This window comes from Hoplias malabaricus, chromosome 15 (genome assembly GCF_029633855.1).
Source record: "Hoplias malabaricus isolate fHopMal1 chromosome 15, fHopMal1.hap1, whole genome shotgun sequence".
Classification (NCBI taxonomy): Eukaryota; Metazoa; Chordata; class Actinopteri; order Characiformes; family Erythrinidae; genus Hoplias; species Hoplias malabaricus.
In genome coordinates this window covers 31,000,619-31,021,787 of record NC_089814.1, presented here as the reverse complement: position 1 = coordinate 31,021,787, position 21,169 = coordinate 31,000,619, and the positions used below count along the sequence as shown (strand labels likewise).

General features: G+C 39.9%; 1 protein-coding gene across 4 annotated transcripts in view; it reads right to left on the bottom strand.

Annotated features, from left to right (window-relative positions):
* The window catches only part of LOC136668184 (glucocorticoid receptor-like), a 70,137-nt gene extending 54,560 nt beyond the window's left edge, over positions 1 to 15,577 (bottom strand). For 2 of the 4 annotated variants that reach the window (XM_066645536.1, XM_066645539.1), the window contains exons 1-3: positions 14,595 to 15,577; positions 14,077 to 14,206; positions 11,804 to 12,897 (exon numbers count right to left, since the gene is read on the bottom strand). In XM_066645536.1, the coding sequence (XP_066501633.1) occupies positions 11,804 to 12,888 (1,085 nt within the window). In that variant the 5' untranslated portion in view covers positions 12,889 to 12,897; positions 14,077 to 14,206; positions 14,595 to 15,577. Of the gene's footprint in view, positions 1 to 11,803; positions 12,898 to 14,076; positions 14,369 to 14,594 lie in introns of those variants that run through there. The other 2 variants (XM_066645538.1, XM_066645537.1) reach the window with 2 other exon arrangements.
* Positions 15,578 to 21,169: the final 5,592 nt, after the last annotated feature.

Below are 21,169 nucleotides of genomic sequence, written 5' to 3'. Positions count from 1 at the left end.
ACAGTGGAGAACTAATTTTGTCTTAAAAAAAAAAGCCATTTAGCAGGGAGAAAAACAAAGCTGAGTGGAATGTAATTAGTGGATGAAAAGCTCCTCTCCTCTGCGAGGAAAAGGTTGCACATAGAAGATGGTAGACATTAGAGGAAAGACTCCAGTGGTGCATCACAGCAAGAGTTAAATTCTTTTAATGCCGTGCTGCAGAGGGGGATGGAGTCCTGACAGTAATCAACAGCAAAAATGAACAGCAAATGGTCAGAAAGAATACAGAGAAACGGCATGCAAGTGCATGGTATAGAACATGTCAGGTGCTATTACAATTCAAAAGCACAAGAATGTAATCGAACAGTTATCAATATTGTTGATGCCAAAGGAAATATAGATTGCTGTGACCTGAGCAACAAAACCAGACATGTTTACCATATATCGCAGCTTAACAGTGGTATAGCAATACATATTTATGTGTAGTTCTGACAAGACATTTAGTTCTGTGTTCAAGATTAGATGCCTGTTGATGTTATTGTTTATTTTAACATAGGACAGTAGAAAATATAAAAGTAAAATAGGTAAAATATGACAAAGAAGCTCTCACCAGACCTCCACATTATTAAACTTTTTGGATTACACCGATTTTGAAAAACAGAAAATGCAAGATTTAGAAGAGTAAAGGTGAGGAGGTTTAATTATTTCCCTTTAAACATTTTTGAAAAACAGAAAGTTCATTTTCAGGAAAGAATGGAAGCTGTCATAAAAGCAGAGGGTGAAGACATTTCATGTCAAATGTGTTCTTTCTGCTTCTCTGAAAAGGGCATATTTCCAATGATTTTTCAATGTATAGAAATCATTACACCTGTAATATAACATCACAAGTCGTACTACCTGCCACTTTACTACCAAGCACCGGGTGATGAAAAAATGCTGAAAACCTTCACTATTTACACAGAAACCATCTGTCATTTAACACATATACTGTCTCAATATATAATGTTTTTTCTAGAAAATAATTACAAAAACTGCATCCCATCCACTGCACAATCGCTCCCCTCTTCTTCAAGACTGGAAGCCATCTGTACAAGCACAGCCTAAAGCACGATAACCACAGCTCTACTGTATGTCTAACACACTTGCAGGTTCACTGTGTGGTCAGCTGAATAAATAAACAGTTTTGAAACAAACATGCTAACATGCAGATAAGATTTCCTGAATTCCAAAGGGAACTTCTCTCCAGCAACTGAACTAAAGGCTAATAAGGGCTCTGAAAAGTTGTGAACTGGCTAAGAGCGACCACAGAGGAGAAGAAAGGTGGTTGTTTATGGGTGAAGACCTCAATTTTAGCCCATCTGGCTGGGATCCAATTAACAGTACTGCACAGCTTGTACCAATGACATTAAAGCAACTATAGGTAGTATTTTTATTTTAAAATGACATCTTCAAAATCATTGTGTTGCTTTACTGACCTTTAATGCATAGAATAGGGCCTCTGTCATTGCTACTCTAGGCTTAGCTTTGGCATAAACTGCACTATGTAACTTTCTGGGGGACAGTGCTGTATACAGGAGGTCCTCGGGTTACGTCAGTCCCGAGTTACGATGTTTCGTGGTTACAACACATCTCCCATTTACTGTATAAAACCTTGTTTCGACTTGTGGTTTTGCGTCGTAAACGTTGTAACGCGAATTTCGTGTGTGGTGTGCGCGGCGGAAGAATACACGGTTATGCAGCTCGGGACCGAGGAGGATAGGTATTAGGATAGAAAAAGTGCTTACAGTATGTTATTTACGTACAGTATGTACGTATGTTCCGACTTACACCGAAAATTGGTTTTACGATGCGACGTAGGAACGAATCAACGTCGTAAGTCGAGGACCCCCTGTACTGAATTACACTCTGCCACTGTAGTAGGAGCCCAGGAGCATACTTGGTGCTTTTTAAGGGGAGGACATGTATTCTTTTGACAATACCAACAAACAATCTACTTGAAGTCCAAAATATCTTCAAGCAGAAATCGACATAACTACCTACAGACAGATAGGGTTGGGCCGTATAAGGATAATACAGTATACTGCGGTATTTAAAAATGTGAACGGTACCTCAAAATTAGGGCAGTATTTATGATGTGTGTGGTCTTTCTGTGTCTTTAAATGTCTGCTAAAATATTTGTGTGCATTTAAGAGAGCCACAGGGAGGGGGCGCTGTGGGAGCTCAATGACTGCTGAAAAGCACAAGCCTCGTAGCCCACCGCAGGAATAAATTTAGCACCAAGTTTGGGTTAAAATAGAGAGGAAGAAAGCTGTAAACAGACAATTCTCCAAAAACCCTTCAATCCTGTGTGTGTTTTGAGCCTCAGTTCACTGAAAAATCTGCTGTGGTGTGGTTAGCACCAGCTGTGCTTCTAAACAGTGTACACCATCTTATTTCACTTATTTTTAAACTTTTCTGTTCCTTCAGCATCAGTTACTGAAATTTGCTCTCTCTCAGAAACGGGTTTTTATCGTCAACACGTGTCGTTGTGCACTGTCGGGCTGTGTTTAGCTAAATTCACAGGTATAAGGTTCAGCGCCAGAGCTCCCCCTCCACACGGTGATACCGTATACCGCAATAATATTTTGAGACTTTATGACGGTATGAAAAATGTGGATATCGCCCATCCCTGCAGACAGACAATGTTAATTAGGCTTCACAATCTGATGCCTGCCAGCGTCTTCAGGGTGGGCTACATTCCATCGTCCTGAAGATTGTATTTTTTGATTCTTCCCTTCTCTAGATCAGTGCTGTCTCCATTAGTCAATTACAATAAAGACTGAAAAAATTTGAGCAGTGACTGGTTGGAAGCTTCACTGATATACTGCTTTTGCAAATGCAAGACTTATGAGTAAAGGTGAGGTGGTTAAATATTTCCCTTTAAACTTTTCTAAAAAGCTGAAAAAACATTTTGTGAGTGATCTAACGTGTGCTTTTGTCTGTGCTGTGAATGTCTTGCATTAACCAACCTAAGGGTCTTACTGAAACACACGAGTGTGCTGCAGAGCCAGGCAGAAGAATAAGTTATGGCTGTTTGCACAAATCTAGTGCTTGGCTGAGGCTGGCAGGGCCCAGAACCACAGGCTGCCAGGAGAAGTCTGAAGGCGGACGGAGGAGTTACAGAGAGCTCGTCTGTTGCACTTTAACCTCATTCCTGCAAATATTAAGGCCGTGTACTTAGTTTAAGGCTCCCGTAAACAGTTTGTGTATTACGATGTCTTCAAAAATGTACAGTGTTAACATGGTTCATATTAATGCACCAAAATAAGCAAGAACCACGTGTGAAAAAAACACTTAAACACTAAAAATATAAGGGACTGACCTTTCAACACTGAGGGCCAAAAGCAGTTCAGTGGTAACATGAAACTTTAGTCAACTAAAGGCACATTACAGAACAAATATAATCAGCTCAACACATCTGTTCTATAAATGAGGGAAAACTGCAGCAACCGCAGTGCATCGAAACCAAGATCCACAGTAAATTGTGCGTGACCAGAGCTGAGTAAACAGAGGTGAATATAAGACAGCAGGGCGCTGCAGATAAAACATGTTAAAACCATACCAAGGGCAGCTAAAATTAGATGTTATGAAACCTTAATGCTCTGTTTATTTTGGGTTTTTCTTAAAGCTGAAATTGAACCCTGTTCAAAAACCATGCCTCATTGTTTTGAAACGACACTCTTCATAATCATTTAAAACCTTTAAGAACTAGGCTTGTACACTAAATACTCTGTAAAAACATGATCAAGAACTGACAGCCTGTAATACTCATGATTAAGGCATACCTGTGATTAAGACGTGATTAAGGCCTGCTTTGGCTTATATTCTGCCTTTAAAAGGTTTGTTTCTCTTTGATTTAAAATGTTCAGACGCTCACTGTCGCATTACACAATATGTTATGTCTTTGTAGCTGTAATTCCCTGTAGTTCTAGGGGTCAGAAACAACCGCTCTGAGTGAGGAGGCCATGAAGCACTTACTCCAGTTAAAAAGCACTGCTGTACACAGTTGATGAACAGCCTACGTGTTGTACGTGCGAACCGAAGGAAGTTTTTAGAGCATTTTTTTAAATTGTAAATAATGAGAACTTTAATGTGTCTCACACACATGCACACCCACACAATATACTTATTTTTTATGTTATTAAATTCATTATTCATATTTTTTTTGGATAAATATGAAGGCAATGAATGAATATAAAACTGCTTTGTAAACCTAACTGTTATAAATCCAGCTTAAAGACATATAATAACTACAAGAATAATGAGTACACTAATAACGCTAGGGGAGATTCCAAAAACTGTATTATATCAGCCATAACATTAAATAAACCTGCCTAATATTACAGAGGTACCGCTCATGAGGCCAAAACTGCCCTGAAATGACGAGGAACGGACTCCACAAGACCTCTCAAGTCCTGTAGTATCTGACACCAAGACTTGAGCAGCAGATTGGAACTGATTTGCCAAGTCATCTCACATATGCTCGACTGGACTGAGACCTGGAGAATAACAAGTTCGAATCAACCCCTGAATTCTTGGTCTTGGTTCCTCAAACTATCCCTGAACAATGTTTGTAGTGTGCCAGGGCACATTCTCCTGCAGAAAGAGGTCATATTATAGCCATGAAGAGGTGTGTGCATAATCCACACAACATTTAGGAAGGTGGTACATGTGAAATTATCCAAGAACCCCACTATGGGTTCCACAAAGCACCATTTTGGTCATATGTTTAAATGAGTTTGAGTGATGGATTTTTTAATCCTTTAAAACCTTTAAATCCTCACACTCACACATCTCCTAAACAATATGTTTCCAGAGGCAACCAAAAGTGGTTGTTCCATGGCATTACGCAAAGAACGCTTTATTTTTAAGAGTGATGATATAAAAGAATAGGCAGCATGATTCATCAGACCAGGCCACCTTTTCCACTGCTTCACAGCCCATGGCTGATGCTTAACTGCCCAATGTAAGCATGAGTTTACAAACTTCTATTCAACTTCAGTAGCTCTTTTACAGGACCAGAACTGGTGGGCTAGCCCTTGTTCCCCATGTACATCAGCGAACCTTGCCTGCCAACGGTTCACCAGTTGTCCTTACTTGGACCAGTTTTGGTAGGTACTAATCACTGCATACCACTGCTTCTCATTCCAGGAGAGGTCTAGCCATCACAGTTGGCCACTTGTCAAAGTCGCTTAAATCCTTACATTTACCCACTTTAGGAACTGACTGTTCACTTGCAGTTTACAGCCTTTTTCTTGTGGTCGATATACTGTCCCAGAAACAAAAGCGTTAAACAATATTATTGCCATTTTAAGACATTTTAAAGTGATAATAAAATAGCATACACCCAACAGCAATTAAATTCTGGCAAGAACTTTGTTATTAACTCTATAATTTAAAACAAATGTTTAAATATCCTAAATCAATAAAACACAACCCGTTTACAATCCACATAACACCTCCAGAATACATAAAGACCAGAGAGAACCAGAACAGAGCGAATGGCTAAAATACTGGTGACGCTCATTCATATGTAAACAAACATGCAAGTAAACACAGTGGGCGATATTGAGGTCAGCAAACATGACTGTGTAATGGGTAATGCCCATTTATTATATGACAAGTCGATAATATAATTATTGTGACAGGCCTAGCCTTTTAAAGTTGGCCCAAAATTTCACTTGACAGGAGTTTTAATGCTGTGGCTGATCTGTTTGTTTCTGTTTCTCCTGAAAGTACTGAAAACAAACCAGACTATTGTTCTACCAAAGCAGTATGTTATAGAAATAATAACCCCTACTATTAGAACAAGTGTTTTCCACATTTTGGTTGCTGTATAATATACATCCATCACCATGCATAGTCATACTCATATAGCCACATGTTTGAGCAAAGCCCTAGCCATGGGAATAGGTAAATATACACACAATAAAGTCTGGTAAATCATAATAAAACACAATCCACTCAAAACATATTTGTATTGTTTAAAATTAATGAGAATCCTTAAAAACATACTCATTAAAATGGAAACAGTAATTATATATTTTTCCACTAGGTAGAAGGGCAAAAATCACCCCCCCTCCCAAAAAAAAAAAAAGAAATATATTTTGATAAATGTGCATAAAACATCCAAAGAGATATTTTTATATTGGGATAATAACCTTCCCATTTTGTTTAAAGTGGAGACTTTAGTTGTTAATTGTAATTACAGCCCTGTGTTTGCTGTACTTTACTCCAACTATTTCTCATTGTGAGCTGTTCTTAGACTTCAAAATGGTGTTATATTAAAGACAGTAGGAATGCAAACAAAATAACGTAGGTTTTATACATAATAACATTTTTAAATACATTTTAAAAACTGATAATTGTGCACAGTTCTAGGCACAAAAACATGTATTCAATTTTTATCTAAAATTGTTTCTGTTAAATTTAAAAATTACAGCAACCAGTAAAACATATAATTACTACAACAGAAAGCCAACAAAATGTTAGTTATTGTGTATAAGAATATTTTTATACATAACTGGACTTTTTGTTAAATTTTACTAGCAGTTCTCTATTAGAAATGTAGTACTTCTTAAATGACAAAACTGGTTGCCAGTGCCTATATACTGTCCATTATTTAATTAAAAAACAAATAAACAAAACTCAACACAATGACTCTGCTTTTCCTATTGGAGGAGGAGGAGAAAAAAAACAAACAAAAAAAACACCAAGGCCTTATACTTTAACCTCAATTCACTGTACTAATAAAGTAGGTTAAATACACTTGCAAGTGCAGCAAAAGTCACTTCTGGAACGCGACTAGAAACGAAACCAGGGTAAAACTGTATGTTGTTTTTGGGACGTAATATTCTGCAAGCTACAGAAACATCTGCCATTTGAAAGTCTTGCAAAATAATAGAGAAGAAAGGTCAAAAGTTAGATTCAGGTCTACGAAAACATCATCCCTGCCATAATTCTTTTCGTATTGGAAGCTCGGTGTGATACTCATGCCGGAAATTACACAGAAGAGCTGACTCTTAACCTCAGTGCAGATCTGGGAGGAATCAACATATAAATCAAAGTAAAAGTCTGGGCCAGCATCAGCGTGCCGTGTATTTCCTTCTTATGTCCACAGTGTAAGTTAAAAACAGCTTATTAGCATATGAACTAGGGGAAAGTGGGATGTTTTTCCTAATTCCTGCATCTTCAAGTCACATCAGGGTGCTCCTAGTATTCAGGTCTGCTGCAGGAAATTCCATTACTTTGATTCTCAAGGCAAAAACAAGTTGAAACAAACCTGAGCATCCTAAAGGAGGGGTGGTTAACTTGGCACGATACACCGCACGCAGGTGAGCCGTCTGTGTACGAGTCTCAGTTTATAACCGTCAGCACTGGGCAAAGAACTGTGTAAGCATGGCTAAAGATAGGACAGTAACAGGCTCAATCTGTGTGTGAGAAACAAAGGGATTCCCTATGGATTAGCTAGTTCAGTTTGAGACTGGGGTTAAGCAGTGTTTAGAAAACTGCCCAATATCATTCTGAAGAGCTGCGACACTTAGACTAATAAACTAATCAGATTAACTATCAATGAAGGCGGACTCCTGAAATTCGATCGTGCCTATGCACTGGACAGACACAGATCTGAGAAAGTTGCTTTCCTGTTTACAAGTGTCTGTGTAAATGTACACATTTACTACAGGCTTAACTTAAGAACAGCAAGATCTAGCAAGTTTGACCTCTTTACCATTTAACTGCAGGCTAGATTCCAAACGGCTCATTACAGTGTGCTGCATTTTGGCTCGAATAAAGGCTCCCTGTATTCAAAATTCACTACGGCTGAGTATCACAACTCAGTACCTTTACAATACTGCAAAATGGCAGACCTGTATTGTGCAATATGAAAATATTTATCACAATTCTGATAAATGGTCATTTTTTGGCATTGCCGCCATAGTAGGGACAGACTGTCTTGTTTCTGAGCACAGCACTACTGTAAACAGACGGGAAAGTTGGACAGATTTATCTCATACACAGCTCATCTCTCTGCACTGGACAGTGTCTCATGATACTAATGAGCACAGAAGACCACTGCCTCTTTGTATCAGGGGGGGTAAAGTATCCCACTTTATTGCATAATGAGGAGAAAACTGTTATAATCTGTTAGCCACATTAGCATTTTCATCATAGTATCTAATGGAAACATTTTGGCACTTTAGACTGCATTTCCCTGCTCTTGTGACTGACTGTATCTGAGTGAGATATTCATACACAGATCATATACAAGCTTCAGTAATCCTTTTTTTTTAGTGTGTAAAAGACTATAGACACAAGCCATTAATTCTTTTGTCTCATTCGTTTAATAAAGTAGTTTTCCTTCTCTGAAAATGTGAAATTACATGTGAAATGGTGAGTAAGAGATGATTCCATGCCTCACTGAAAGCCGAAGCTGGATCCCAAATGTCTCTTTACACCCTCTGTAGGGCACAGTGCAGGTCATAAACGGGGGGGGGGGGGGGTTTCCTGCACTCACAAAGTATGTTGTATGTCTGAAATAATTTTTTGTCAGCTATAAGATGTGTCTAATTACTGTCTGGGTGCCGTATAATTCTTTTTTTTTATTCCCTTATATGCACTGTGTAGGGAGCGTGTTGCTATATAGGCTACAACCCGAGGTCCTATACTGATTGACACAGATAAACAAAGCTCTGATTAAAAACATCACATGGATAAATGGGTCATACTTATATTTCTATAATGTTAACGTCTAAATGATGAATAGATGTGCTGAAAGTACCAATAAAATAATGAACATGAGCACTTGTTATGGATTTAGTATCAAAATGAAGGTGTCTGTAAGAAGCAAGTATATAATCAGTATCAACAAAGTACAAACTGAGAATAGCCAGCATTCCAAAAGCTTCTGATTCTCATCTGTAACAATATTTTTGATTTCTCAAATAAACAGCTGTGGCATGTTTGACCATTTAAACAAAAAAAAAAAAAACTGAAAAACCAAAAAAGCAATCGTGAGCTTTGTTCATTCCATGAAAATATCTGACGTGGGAGTAGGAGGAAAAATATGCCTGTCAAATAAATGGAAAACTCCAACAGGCACAGAGTCGTGCAAAAAGGTTCGGTGTTTGCCAAATCAAATTATTAAGGTCAGCAGTGGAAATATCAGACCAAGAGCGTGTTAAATTAATATTTAAGAAAAAGTTACAGGCAACTGGCTTTTATCAGTACTTTGATTAGATCTGCGCAGGTCAGCAATGGTCCAGAGACAAGTCCAAGTTGATTCTAGCTGGAAAAAGTATGCTGACCCACATAACTCGGACTTGGATTTATTACTAGCCTGCAAAATAGTTAGCATTCCACACTGCAGTTCCTTTAATGGAATAGCAAAAGAAAGGCATTTGAGGCTGTTAAACGAAATATGCTTGCTTTCTAACATAAGCCTTGCTTGACAATCACCAAAAGCATTATCGTTAGCAACAGGCTAACATGATATATTGGACAAATTATGGAACGATATTTAGGCCTGTCACTATTGACTTATCAATCAATATATGGACATTTCTTCAATAATTTTCGCTGACCCCAATAGCGCCCAGTGTGTACGTTTATATGAAAATAAACATCACAAATATTTCAGCCTCATCGTGTTCTCTTCTTTTCTGTGGTCTCTGTTTTGGAGCGGCTACGTCAATTTGTTTAAAAACAGTGGTTTTGTTTATTTAGAATTTTAAACCGTTTATTATTTTCCAATTTCAAGTCTGAATATTCTAAATAAATATGTTTTTGCTAAAATGTCATTGCTCTTTAAAAGGGGTGTAATCGCATTATTGTCTTAAGTCTTAATATTGCAGTTATGTCGCTTATCGCAATTGTTTCTAGGACAATATGTCGATCTGAAATACTAATTATACTCTCATGTGGCCTAAAACTAAAGAGTGCATGCCATTTCTAATAAAACCTACATTGAGCCTGCAAAAGATGTCAATGTTGATTCAGCGGCAGGGTGTTTGCAATTAAATCCAAGCTCTAATGGGACCCATATTGCTCGAGGTTCCAAGCCTCATGGGACAACACAATATCTGAGATGTGCAAACAGACACAGCTGTTTATTGTCCCGTTCTCACACAAGCCCTCGTGACATTAACTCATTTTATCCTCTCAGACTTTGCAGAGCACAGACAACAATATTGTGCACCAAGTAACCAAGGATCACCTCACTCTCCCATGGTGGTGCAAATATCATCAAAGTAACAAAGTAGTACCACCAGAGCACAGATCTGAAAACAGCTATTACATATCTATCTACTCGCTACTGTTAAATACAACGTCGCAAGTCAAAAGCTGAGACCTGCTAAATACATATTGGTGTTCTCTTCAACACCTTGAGGAAAGGATTTTGAGGCCCAAGTGTGATCCATTCCAGCGTGAGGGGAGTTGCACGAAGCTTGTGTCTGAGTTTGAAAGCAGAGCTGCACACGTGGGCTCCGAGGCCGAGGACCCACCCACCCTCCATGCTAACTCTAACTGACAAACGAATGCTGCAAAAAGGGGCAGCCAGCCCTTGTCTGAGGAATCCTCGTGAGACAATCGTGTGGACTATCTCCGACAAGTCTCACTTCAGCTGACAATTCATTGATTAAAACGTATTAGAAAAGAGAAAAAAGCTCATTTGAATTTCACATCTCCAACAAATTTGACAGTTCCTGTTGGGTTGTGAATGAACATGAGTGGCTTTATTGAGTGAATGGTCTTTAAAAACAAAGCATAAAATGGTTAAATGAGTTCACAATCATATGCAGATTAAAAGTCCCTGGTCAAATGATATGTTTGTTGATTTTTCTGAGTAAAAATAAACGGACACATATTTAAATGTGGCATTTTTAGCTCGGTTTGCTGCCACTTTGTCATTTTATTTAAGTTTAGAATTACAACATAAAATATAACATGCTATTTTTCTTTCATTTCAGATTTTGTGTTGGATATTTTTCCCACAATAAATTAAATAATTAATTGTGAACAGACCTGTGTTCTCTGTAGAGGATGTGTTTAGTTAAAGGGCACAAATTAAGACCCCCTTTTCACAATTTAACCCATGTCCCTGGGGTCTTAATGAAATATCTGTGACATGCTTTGAGTGTGCGGCAACAGAAAGTGAGAACACTGGCTTTTTTGCTATTTTTTTTGCTCTCCTTTTGCCCGTTTTACGTAGATTAAATCACTCTTTTTCGCTGTCGCATAAAAGCAGGTCAGCGCTGTGACTGGATATACTCAGAAGAGAGGGCATTATTATTTTAATGATTTTCTTTATTACCTCAGATAGTCAGCAATATTAGGATGAATTCCAAATTTTCTGCATTGGCAGCCCACATTAAATTGCCAGGGCAGTCTTGTTTTGCCATTTGTGGGTTGGTAGGCACTCCACATCCCCAAATTAATGAGCAAATGCATTGAAAAAAATATTTACCCCACCATTTCACCTGAGGCGTTGAAACTTTTGCATACGACTGCATGACTGGGTAATTGTTAACTACAAAACTGAAAGATCTGAACCTTCACCTGCTAGGGAACACTACTAAACTCCCTGTTTGAATAAAAACAATATCTGCATCATGTAGCTGCAAGAACTATCATGTAGACCAACTTGTAAGTTGAGTATCATTTAAACCTGGCTTCACCTTGTTAAATTTTAATACTCGCACTGTTTTTCACTTGTATGCCTTTGGAGCCTCTCAGTATGGCATAGCACAACTCAAAGACAATAACCACAAAAGACTGCACACCATACCTGTTGTAGTTGTAGGTAGGAGGACATGTTTGGGGCACCCCTTCGTTGAGCCTCTGCATGCCTGATGTGTCTCCATATCCATTGCCCTGAGTCCAGCCATCACTGACAGTTGGCAGTGGAGGATATAAGCCCAAAACAGGCTTCTGGTCAGGTAAGCTCACAGCCGAAGAGCTGCTGGCTCCATAGTGGTATAAATGCCTGTCCATGCCGCCGACGCCAAATATTAGTGGCCCTCCATGGGGTCCAGGCATTCCTGACAACTGGCAGTAGCTCCTCCTCTCGCTCTCTTGTTTGATGACTCCAGGTGTGCACAGCTGAATAAAGTCACTGTCCTTCTCCATCTTCACGACTGGTACGTTGACGCCAGGCTCCAACATCTGCAGTGGATGTTGATTCCCATTGCCATTCACATTTTTACAGGTTCCACTGTTGCCAGTGACAACCAGCTTAGTATCCTTCAGCACGCTGCTGTCTCCGAGCAAGGCGTCCTCTACCGCGAGAGAGGAAAGAAAGGCAGTGTCCTCGGGCGCATAGAACTCATTGAGCTCTGAAGGAGAGCTGGGCAGGTCCAAATCCTGCAGGATGTCTAGAGTGTTTTCATCCAGCAGCTTCTCGTTTGTGGCCACAAGCTTGCCCGGTGTGCCGTAGGCCCCGAAATCATAGCCTACCTTATCCATAGAGGAAAACTCCTCCAATTTGAAAGGGAACGGCTCAGTGGAGCGGACGCTGGAGTTCACGGAGGTAGAGGTGCGATTTAAGTCCGCAATGCTTTCGTCCAAGAGAGCTAAATTATCCCCAAGGTTGAGACCTAGTGCATCCCTCTGCTTTTGCTGGTGCTGCATCCTGAAGGGTTTACCATAGACCTTAGCCTCTGGCTCCTGCATGTTGTATCCCACCAGGCTTGGACCGGTCATAGAGAGCCCCCTCTGAACGTTATTACCGCTCAGTCCGTTCAAGATGTCACCAGATGCAGAGGTTGGGGTGGACATGGTGCTGTCCATGTCTGTCAACAGGCCTCTTATGGTACGTTCCCTTACAGTCAGATTTTCGTCCGGATTATTGCTGTGCTTCAGCCTACGATCCATCCCTCAAAGCTGTGAGATATGGAGAATGAGATTAAAATTCCAAACCACATAAATAAAGTCTGTATTCAGGAAACAGTGCTACTGTGTTGTGGCTTATGAATAAATATTAAATAGAAAAAAATATAGCGTTTACTGAGGATAAAGCATAGGCCTATTTCTGATAGACAGACACAGCTCAATCAATAGAGTACTGCGCAAACATTTGTATTTATTTAACATCCAGCCAAAGCACAAATTGACCTAAGAAATGTTCAGCACCAGGCAAAATGGGAATAAACCTATATTTAACAGAGGTCTGATTTAAATCTGTATATAATTTTTAACTTGACATGTCTTGCTCAATGTAAATACAATACATACATGTTCTGGACGATGCTTACATACTACTACATTATTTAGGAGCAATCTGAGAATGTGAAATTCACAGTTATCAGTGCTGAACCCTCTGGTATTAACCACATTACATACACACACCTAAACCTTCTCAAGACACACAGATAATGTTATAAACACATTCACCAATCAGCCGTAAGATTTAATTGCCATCCTTATTTTCTACTATCCTTGTCCATTTCCTCAACTCCTCTGATCACACAGGAGCACTCTGTTGTTCTACAATTACACACTGTAGTCCATTTGTTGCTCTGCGTACATTGTTTACCCTTTCACCTTGTACTTCAATTCATTCCCAGCTCTACTCTGACATGCTGGTGATGTGTTGCACTGAGTGGTTCAGACACAGCATTGCTGCTGGAGTTGTAAACCCCTTTGCTGTACTGAGAATAGTCTGTCCACCAAACCAAATATATCCAGTCCATTGATGACGGACTAGAGGACAACCAACGCAAACTGCAGCAACAGACGAGGTACTGTCCCTGACTTCACATCTGCAAAGAGTGAACTGTGAGTGGACAGTGTTTAAAAACTCCAGCAGCACTGCTGTGCCTGATCCACTTGTACCAGCACAACACCCACTGTGCTTGATCCGCGATTCAAATAATAGATATTACCTGCTCTGGGGTGGTCCTGAGCTTTGTAAAATGGGGCTAACAAAGTAGATAAGGTTATGCAGAGCATCAGAAGGACTACGGCGTGTAATTGTATAACAACAAAGTGCATCTACATGGTCAAAGGAGCTGCAATAAGGAGATCATTTAAATGTATGGCTGATCAATGTATAAAGCCTACCTCACTTTGCTACTTTCCTTTCCATGTCCTTCGTCATTCAGAAGCGTTTTAAAGGCTGTCGTGTCCCACAAGCCTCGTTAACTGATCCTAATATGTCCTCACGGGGCAGAGCTTGAGATTGGTTGATGTGCTGAAAGCAGTAAAATCTTAAGTCTCTACAGTAAAAATCTATACAACGCTCCTAACACGCCCCCAGCAGTAGATCACTGTAGTGCAACCTGTTGGTCGCGAATGGCCACTGCAACTAGAGCAAAGCTATGAAGTCAGCACAACTTAATTTATGATTACGTTTAAAGGGGAGAGAAGGGGTTAAAGCCCCCTACAAAGTGACAATTTTGTATTCTAAGGGTTAACCATAGTGTGTACAATAGGACGGTTTACTAAAATTGCTGTAGGTCCAGTAATAGACTCACTATTTATTTTTTCGGTTAGGGTTGCCAAGTCAGAAAAACATACCCCTAACATTAATAGCTGCCTTGTTTTATATATATATATATAAGAAACCAAGACCTGCTTACCTCTTTTTATAAATTCCAAATAAAAAACAAGCTCATTTCCATGGTTTAATTCCCATGACCGAGGCTGCTCTTGAAGGGAGTCCAGAGAGTTTGTGGCTCTAACGTTGACGTTACCTCCCCCGCATGGCTTGTCATCTGCCGGCGGCTCCGACGGCGTTTTCCCGAACTCCCAAACAGGGTTTTGACTCGACTTGTTTCAAAATAACGAGTCCAAAGAGAAAAAGCTCTAATTCCCCTGCTTAAAAGAAACAAACAGAGCCCCGTCAGGAGCGGTTGACCTCCCTGGACTGACAAAAAGTGTGAGAAACAGCTCTGGTTCTCGCCGGTATGGAGAGCGGAATCTCCAGAGTTACATAAGCCGCTGTGGGCGCTGCACTGTCGGCTGCAGCGTGCAGGGAGCGCCGGGCTCTGTCAAAAACACGACGCAGAGCTAAAGCAACTGCACTTAGTTTATGTTATCGTTAGTTACTGCGCGTTAGCCTGTGTCACTACGGTGAACGCCCCTCAAAACTCCCTCGGAGCTGCAGAGAACCGGGTGAACGTGCAGAAAAAAAAGTCCAGCGTTAACGTTTAACGTTACTTGCTTCACGGCGGTGTTTACTCGTGTCCGCTCAGCTTTAAAAGCGGTTAAAACGCGACGTCAAAACGCAGTCGCTTGACAACAGCAGGTAAAGCGCCCGTTGAAACTCGCTCAGAGTTGGCCTCATTGTCATCGACCCCGGCATTGTCCTTAACACCAAATAAGCCTCAGTATTCACAGTCGCAGCTCAGTGCTCTCTGTCGCTCACTTTTCAAAGCTAACAGCGGCTGTTAGCGGTTTAAACGGAAGCTAAAGCTGACACTGACAGGGACTCAACTTTCTTTCCTTCTTTCTAACGTTAGGTCTTCACAAAACAGAGCTAAAAACACTGTACTAACGTAAAAAAAAAAAGTTGTCAGACGAGCACCTCAAACAGAGCCTGCAGCTAGCCTCTGGTTTTAATGGCGCAGTAACGTTAAAATCCGCGGTGGTAGATAAAGTAAAGGGGCGAAGGGCACGGTCAGTGACACCAGATAAACAACCACAAAACGACCCTTAAACAACAGTCTTGAAGGCGTATTCCAGTCTTTAGCCCTGGCTAAAACAGCCAGGTTTTATTTTTTTTAAGTCTGACACGACCTAGTCCACTAAAAAATACGCCCTACAAAATAAACCAAAAAACAAAAGCCAATGTGAGAGACTTTGAACTGCTGAGTGAGAAAGACGTTGACAGACATGCGTAAAGCGAGACTGACAGTTTTACTCCCGTAAAGACCCCCTCAGATACCGATTAAAACCTAAATAACACAATATACATTCATTAAAACGGCATATTTAAATTTGTTCTCCCAAGAAATAATCATTTAATGCAAAAGTTGCTCCTTCAATCCGAGCATATTGATATGAATATGCAATTACCCCCCTGCTCTCTTCAAAGATGGGATTGGTTCCTTAGGCTTGTGATGTCACAAACCCTGGCTGTCTGATTTTACATATTTGAGACTGTCATTTGCTAAATTCATGCGTGATAATGTTATCTAACATATTTAAAACACACAGATATCTTCACATTAGATATCTAAATGTCTGAAATCTTTTAACCTTCCCCTGGTGCTGCTTTTTGACCCATGCCACTTACACAAAATGAAATAAAGGGTATGAACGTGTTAATTATTAAATAGAAGCTACATTAATTAGTCTCTGCAGACATTTAGCACTGGATGCTAAAGAGGAATTCCACCCATATTTCAAAGGTTCTGCAGTTAGTTGGTTATAACAGGGATGCTCTTTATTTCTAGGGAAATTTACCAAGTTAGTGTTAGGAACCAGGTGTTCCAGATAGCAAAATTATGCTGGTCGTGTTCTAGCCCACACCCTTCATTTTCATGACCCACTTGCCAAATGACACTTGAGAGGACTACTTCTGTTTTTATATTACCAGAAAAAAGAAAAATAGAAGCATATAAACAGTTTTTTTTTCATACCAAAATTCTGAATGAGTTTCCTTAACATTATTTTGAATTTGTTTTATTTAATTTATTCATATTTTGTAAAGAACCGCGACCCTGAAATGGAGAAGCGGAAAAGAAAATGATGATGATAATGATATTTTGTAAAGACTTCAACCTGTTCAGGGTTGCAGTGGGTCCGGAGCCTAACCAGAATCAACTGGGCTTGAGGCAGCAACACACAATGCACAAGATCTCAATCCAGTCCCTCCCAGTGTATTATACACTCACCCAGTCACACTCATCAACATGTGTGTTTGTAATGAGAGAGGAAACCATAGCGCTCGGAGGAAACCCATGCAGACAAAGGGAGAACACTCCTCACCAGGAACCAAACCTAGGAGCCTGAGACCCTGGAGACCCATCATGTCACCTCTGAAAAATAAGTTCCCATTTTAAAAACAAGAATAGCAATTCAAACAAGACACTTAATGGCATAATGCACATAAACAAAACTTAAAAACCCTGTGCTTCACTGTAGCGACACATGACACAATCTTTTGCCTCACCCCCACAAACTCTCTCCCTTTCTCTTGCTCTCTCACACACACACACACACAAACCACCCTCCCACACACTAGTTAGTATTCCTGTTTGTGAAATGCCTCCATTGACTTCTTCTGTATGTCTCTATGCAAATACTGTTAACCAAAATGAAGCCTTTCTTGCCATTATTTTATCAAAGAGAAGCAGGGTTTTTTTTTTAAACTAAAACAAACAAACCTTCCCACAGCAACATCATCTTCATGTTTTCCACTGTGCTGGAGCCATGTGGCTTCCTCAAAGGGTTAAATGCATAGTTAGCACAATGGTATTATTTGCAGGTAGTCTTCAAAATTTTAATCCAGTTCACATTTTTATAAAATTCAGAGGATGTTTCCTCACCCTTTTGCTACCTCTCTGGTCTGTGCCTGTGCTTGGTGAATGAGAAACAAACAATGGCCCAGGCATTCTCTCAGTGCCTCTCTGGTTAAGCCATGGCATTTGGATGGTGTAGAGGCTGCTGAACATTAACAAGTATGAAAAGGGTTGAGGATGTTGAGGAAGGGTTGAGGATTGAGGACAGAAAAATACTACAGGATAAACACTTGAGTTACCAATGAATTTTTCTGGTAATTTAAATAGTAAGTAAACATGTATAAACAAGTTAAACGTCAACCACAAACAAAATCCTGTCAGCTTCTTATCAAACATACCGTTTCACCTAAAAAATGCAGGTGAGGTTGTTATTATACCCAGTAAAGCCGTTGATTCAACGTTGAAATAACGTAATGACTGCCGTCTAATCAACGTTCTCTTAAGGTTGAAAATGAAAGTTGAAAAGACGTCTAAACACAGACATTGAAAAGACGACTATTAGACGTATTTTGGACGTCCATTGACGTTAATAATGGGTACCGAAATAAATGACTTGTATAAAACGCATTTTGGACGTCCACTGACGTTATCGATTGGTCACCACTTAACTAACTTATTAAGATGGATTTTGGACGTCCATTGACGTTTAAAATATGTCCTTGACGGACAGACTACTTTTAGACCTATTTTGAACGTCCAGGGACGTTCCTTGTTTACTGGGATATATATGTACAGGAGGTCCTCGGGTTCCGTCAGTCCCGAGTTACGATGTTTCATGGTTACGACACATCTCCTATTTACTGTATAAAGCCTTGTTTCGACTTAAGTTGTTTTGCGTCATGAGCGTCGTAACGTGAACTTCGTGTTTGGTGTGTGCGGCGCGGCGGAAGATTACACGGTTACGCGGCTCAGGACCGAGGAGGATAGGTGTTAGGATAGGAGAAGTGCTTACAGTATGATATTTACGTACAGTATGTACGTATGTTCCAACTTACACCGAAAACCGGTTTACGACATGACGTAGGAATGGATCAACATCGTAAGTCGAGGACCCCCTGTATATATATATATATATATATATATATATATATATATATATATATATATATATATATATATATAAAACTGTTGTTGTTTGTAAAAATAACGTAATATGTGAAAGCTCTCGTGCGTTTTCATAAATAGGAGATAGGAAAGTTTTAAGAGATTAAGTGTCAAATATAAATAGAACTGTCCCCAAGACCTGTGTTATGTAAGCCATAGAGATGATGTAAACCAAATGGTCATGAAACTCACAGTATGCCCTAAATCACCACTGCCCCCAGTTTCAGTTCTACATGCAGAAGGTACTTTAATAAGGAGAGACGACCTCCTCTCTGTGTGCACGACTAGACGATGCAGTGAGACAGATCTGGTATCTATGGAAATAATGTCCTCTCTCTCTCTCATTTTACGCCACAAATCATTAGCAGAACTGTCTAGCCTCTGGTGTCTTGCACTCTTTCAGTCAGAGAGACGTACTCAAGCTTCTTCTGCCTGATAGTCTCATTTTACATGTTTCTCTTTTGCTTGCATTTATTTGTCCCTCTATCCAGTTCCAACAGAATCTTTTCTAGGTGTTCCAGAGCCTGACTGACTGAGTAGCTCTGTTGAAACACGAATGTACAAGGACAGTGTCTGGCCAGTGGCCATCTACCTACTTCTAGAGTTATTAAGATATTTCCAGTGCTTGCTGAGACAAGAGGTAGCATTAAACCAAAGTTGTTTCGTTTCATGTGTGTCCTTGCTTGGCGCATTACACGATCTGGGCCTGTCGACTGTCTATTTTCAGGGGATGCAGTTATTTTCAAAAGGATTTCTTTTAAAATGTAACAAAAAGAAAGTGAATCAAATGCATTTCCATCAGCTAAGGAGATATAAATAAGATGACTGAGCTCAAGGTTTTTTGCTTCTTTACTTTTCAGCATTATTGTCTGTGGGTTTGTCCTTGGATAGTTCTGGAACTTTTAGATGGTGATGGAACAACGCAATGGTGTCTCTGCTATAAACTGCCTGGTGGGGGAACAGTCAACTCTGTACAGGCAGAGTCTGAATGAAACTACACCCAGTTAATAATAATAAATAATTATCTTAATGCTCTTTTGTCCACTGTGCGCAACATAATCAAGAAGTTTACAACCCATGGCACTGTGGCTAATCTCCCTGGACGTGGACGGAAGAGAAACGTTGATGAAAGGTTGCAACGCAGGATATTCCCGGATGGTGGAAAAGCAGCCCCAATCAAGTTCCAAAGAAATTCAAGCTGTCCTGCAGACTCAGGGTTCATTAGTGTCAGCACAAACTCTCCGTCGACATTTGAATTAAATGAAAAGACTCAGGAGGAAACTAGACTGCAATTTGCCAACATCCTTCTGGGAAAAAAGAGCTTTTTGATAAAACATCATTCTACTGTTTACCGAAAATTGAATGAGGCCTACAAAGAAAAAAACAAAGTACCTACGGTCAAATATGGTGGAGGTTCAAATATGTTTTGGGGTTGTTTTGCTGCCTCTGGCACTGGGTGCCTTGACTGTGTACAAGGCATCATGAACTCTGAAGATGACCTAAGGATTTTTGGGTGGCAATGTAGGGCCCAGTGTCAGAAAACTGGGTTTTGCGTACTAGGTCCTGGGTCTTCCAGCAGGAAAACGACCCCAAATATGATTTAAAAAGCACCCAGAAATGGATGGAAACAAAGTACTGCAGAGTTCTGAAGTGGCCAGTGAGTCTAGATCTAAATCCTATTGTACTCCTGTGGAGAGATCGTAATATTGCTGTTGGGAGAAGGCACCCTTCAAATATAGAAAGACCTGGAGCAGTTTGCAAAACAAGAGTGGTCCAAAATTCCAGTTGAGAGGTGTAAGAAACATGATGATGATTATAGTTTTAGGTCATAGATGGTTATATGATTGATTTCGTACCAAATGGTGTGCAACCAAATATTAAGTTGAAGGTTCCAATAATTTTGTCCGGCTCATTTTTGGAGATTTGCATGAAATTATCTCAATTTTGAGACTTCTGAGATGTTTAGAATCACAACTCAGATATGTTCCCATGACAAAGCAATTTTGAATTGCATGAAAACCCTTGAATGGCCTTACTCTATGCTGCTCCATGAGTTTAAATTACTCTCTGTGTGTATATTTTGGACCCAAATGAATGACTGCTAGCATGTGACATACGACTACAGAGAATGCCTTTTGCCAAATTGCAGCTAAGTCAACTTTACTGCACAGCTCAAAACTCATGCTATCAACAGAAACCCTAAGCTGAGAGCAAAAATACACACCCAAAAACCGGGGGTGGCTCAACAAAAGCTGATGGCAAATGACCAAAACCACTGTCCTCCAAAACAGAACACTAGAACACCACAACAACACCAAAAAACAGCAATAAACATTGACAATAACGAGTTTAAAAAGAGAGCATATTGGGAACTACCATGCATGAAGGTCCCAAATGCATCTTGGAGTATATACTGTTTACTCACTACCATTTGTTAACACTTGTGTTATTCATTATAGACTTAAACATCTGTTTTGTTTTTGCTCAGTCATTTCATACATTTATGAATGAGAAAGCCATGGACTGCATTTTCAGCCACTGCTGGAAGAAAAGCCGTTGTCTGTTGCGAAGATGAAGACGGGGAG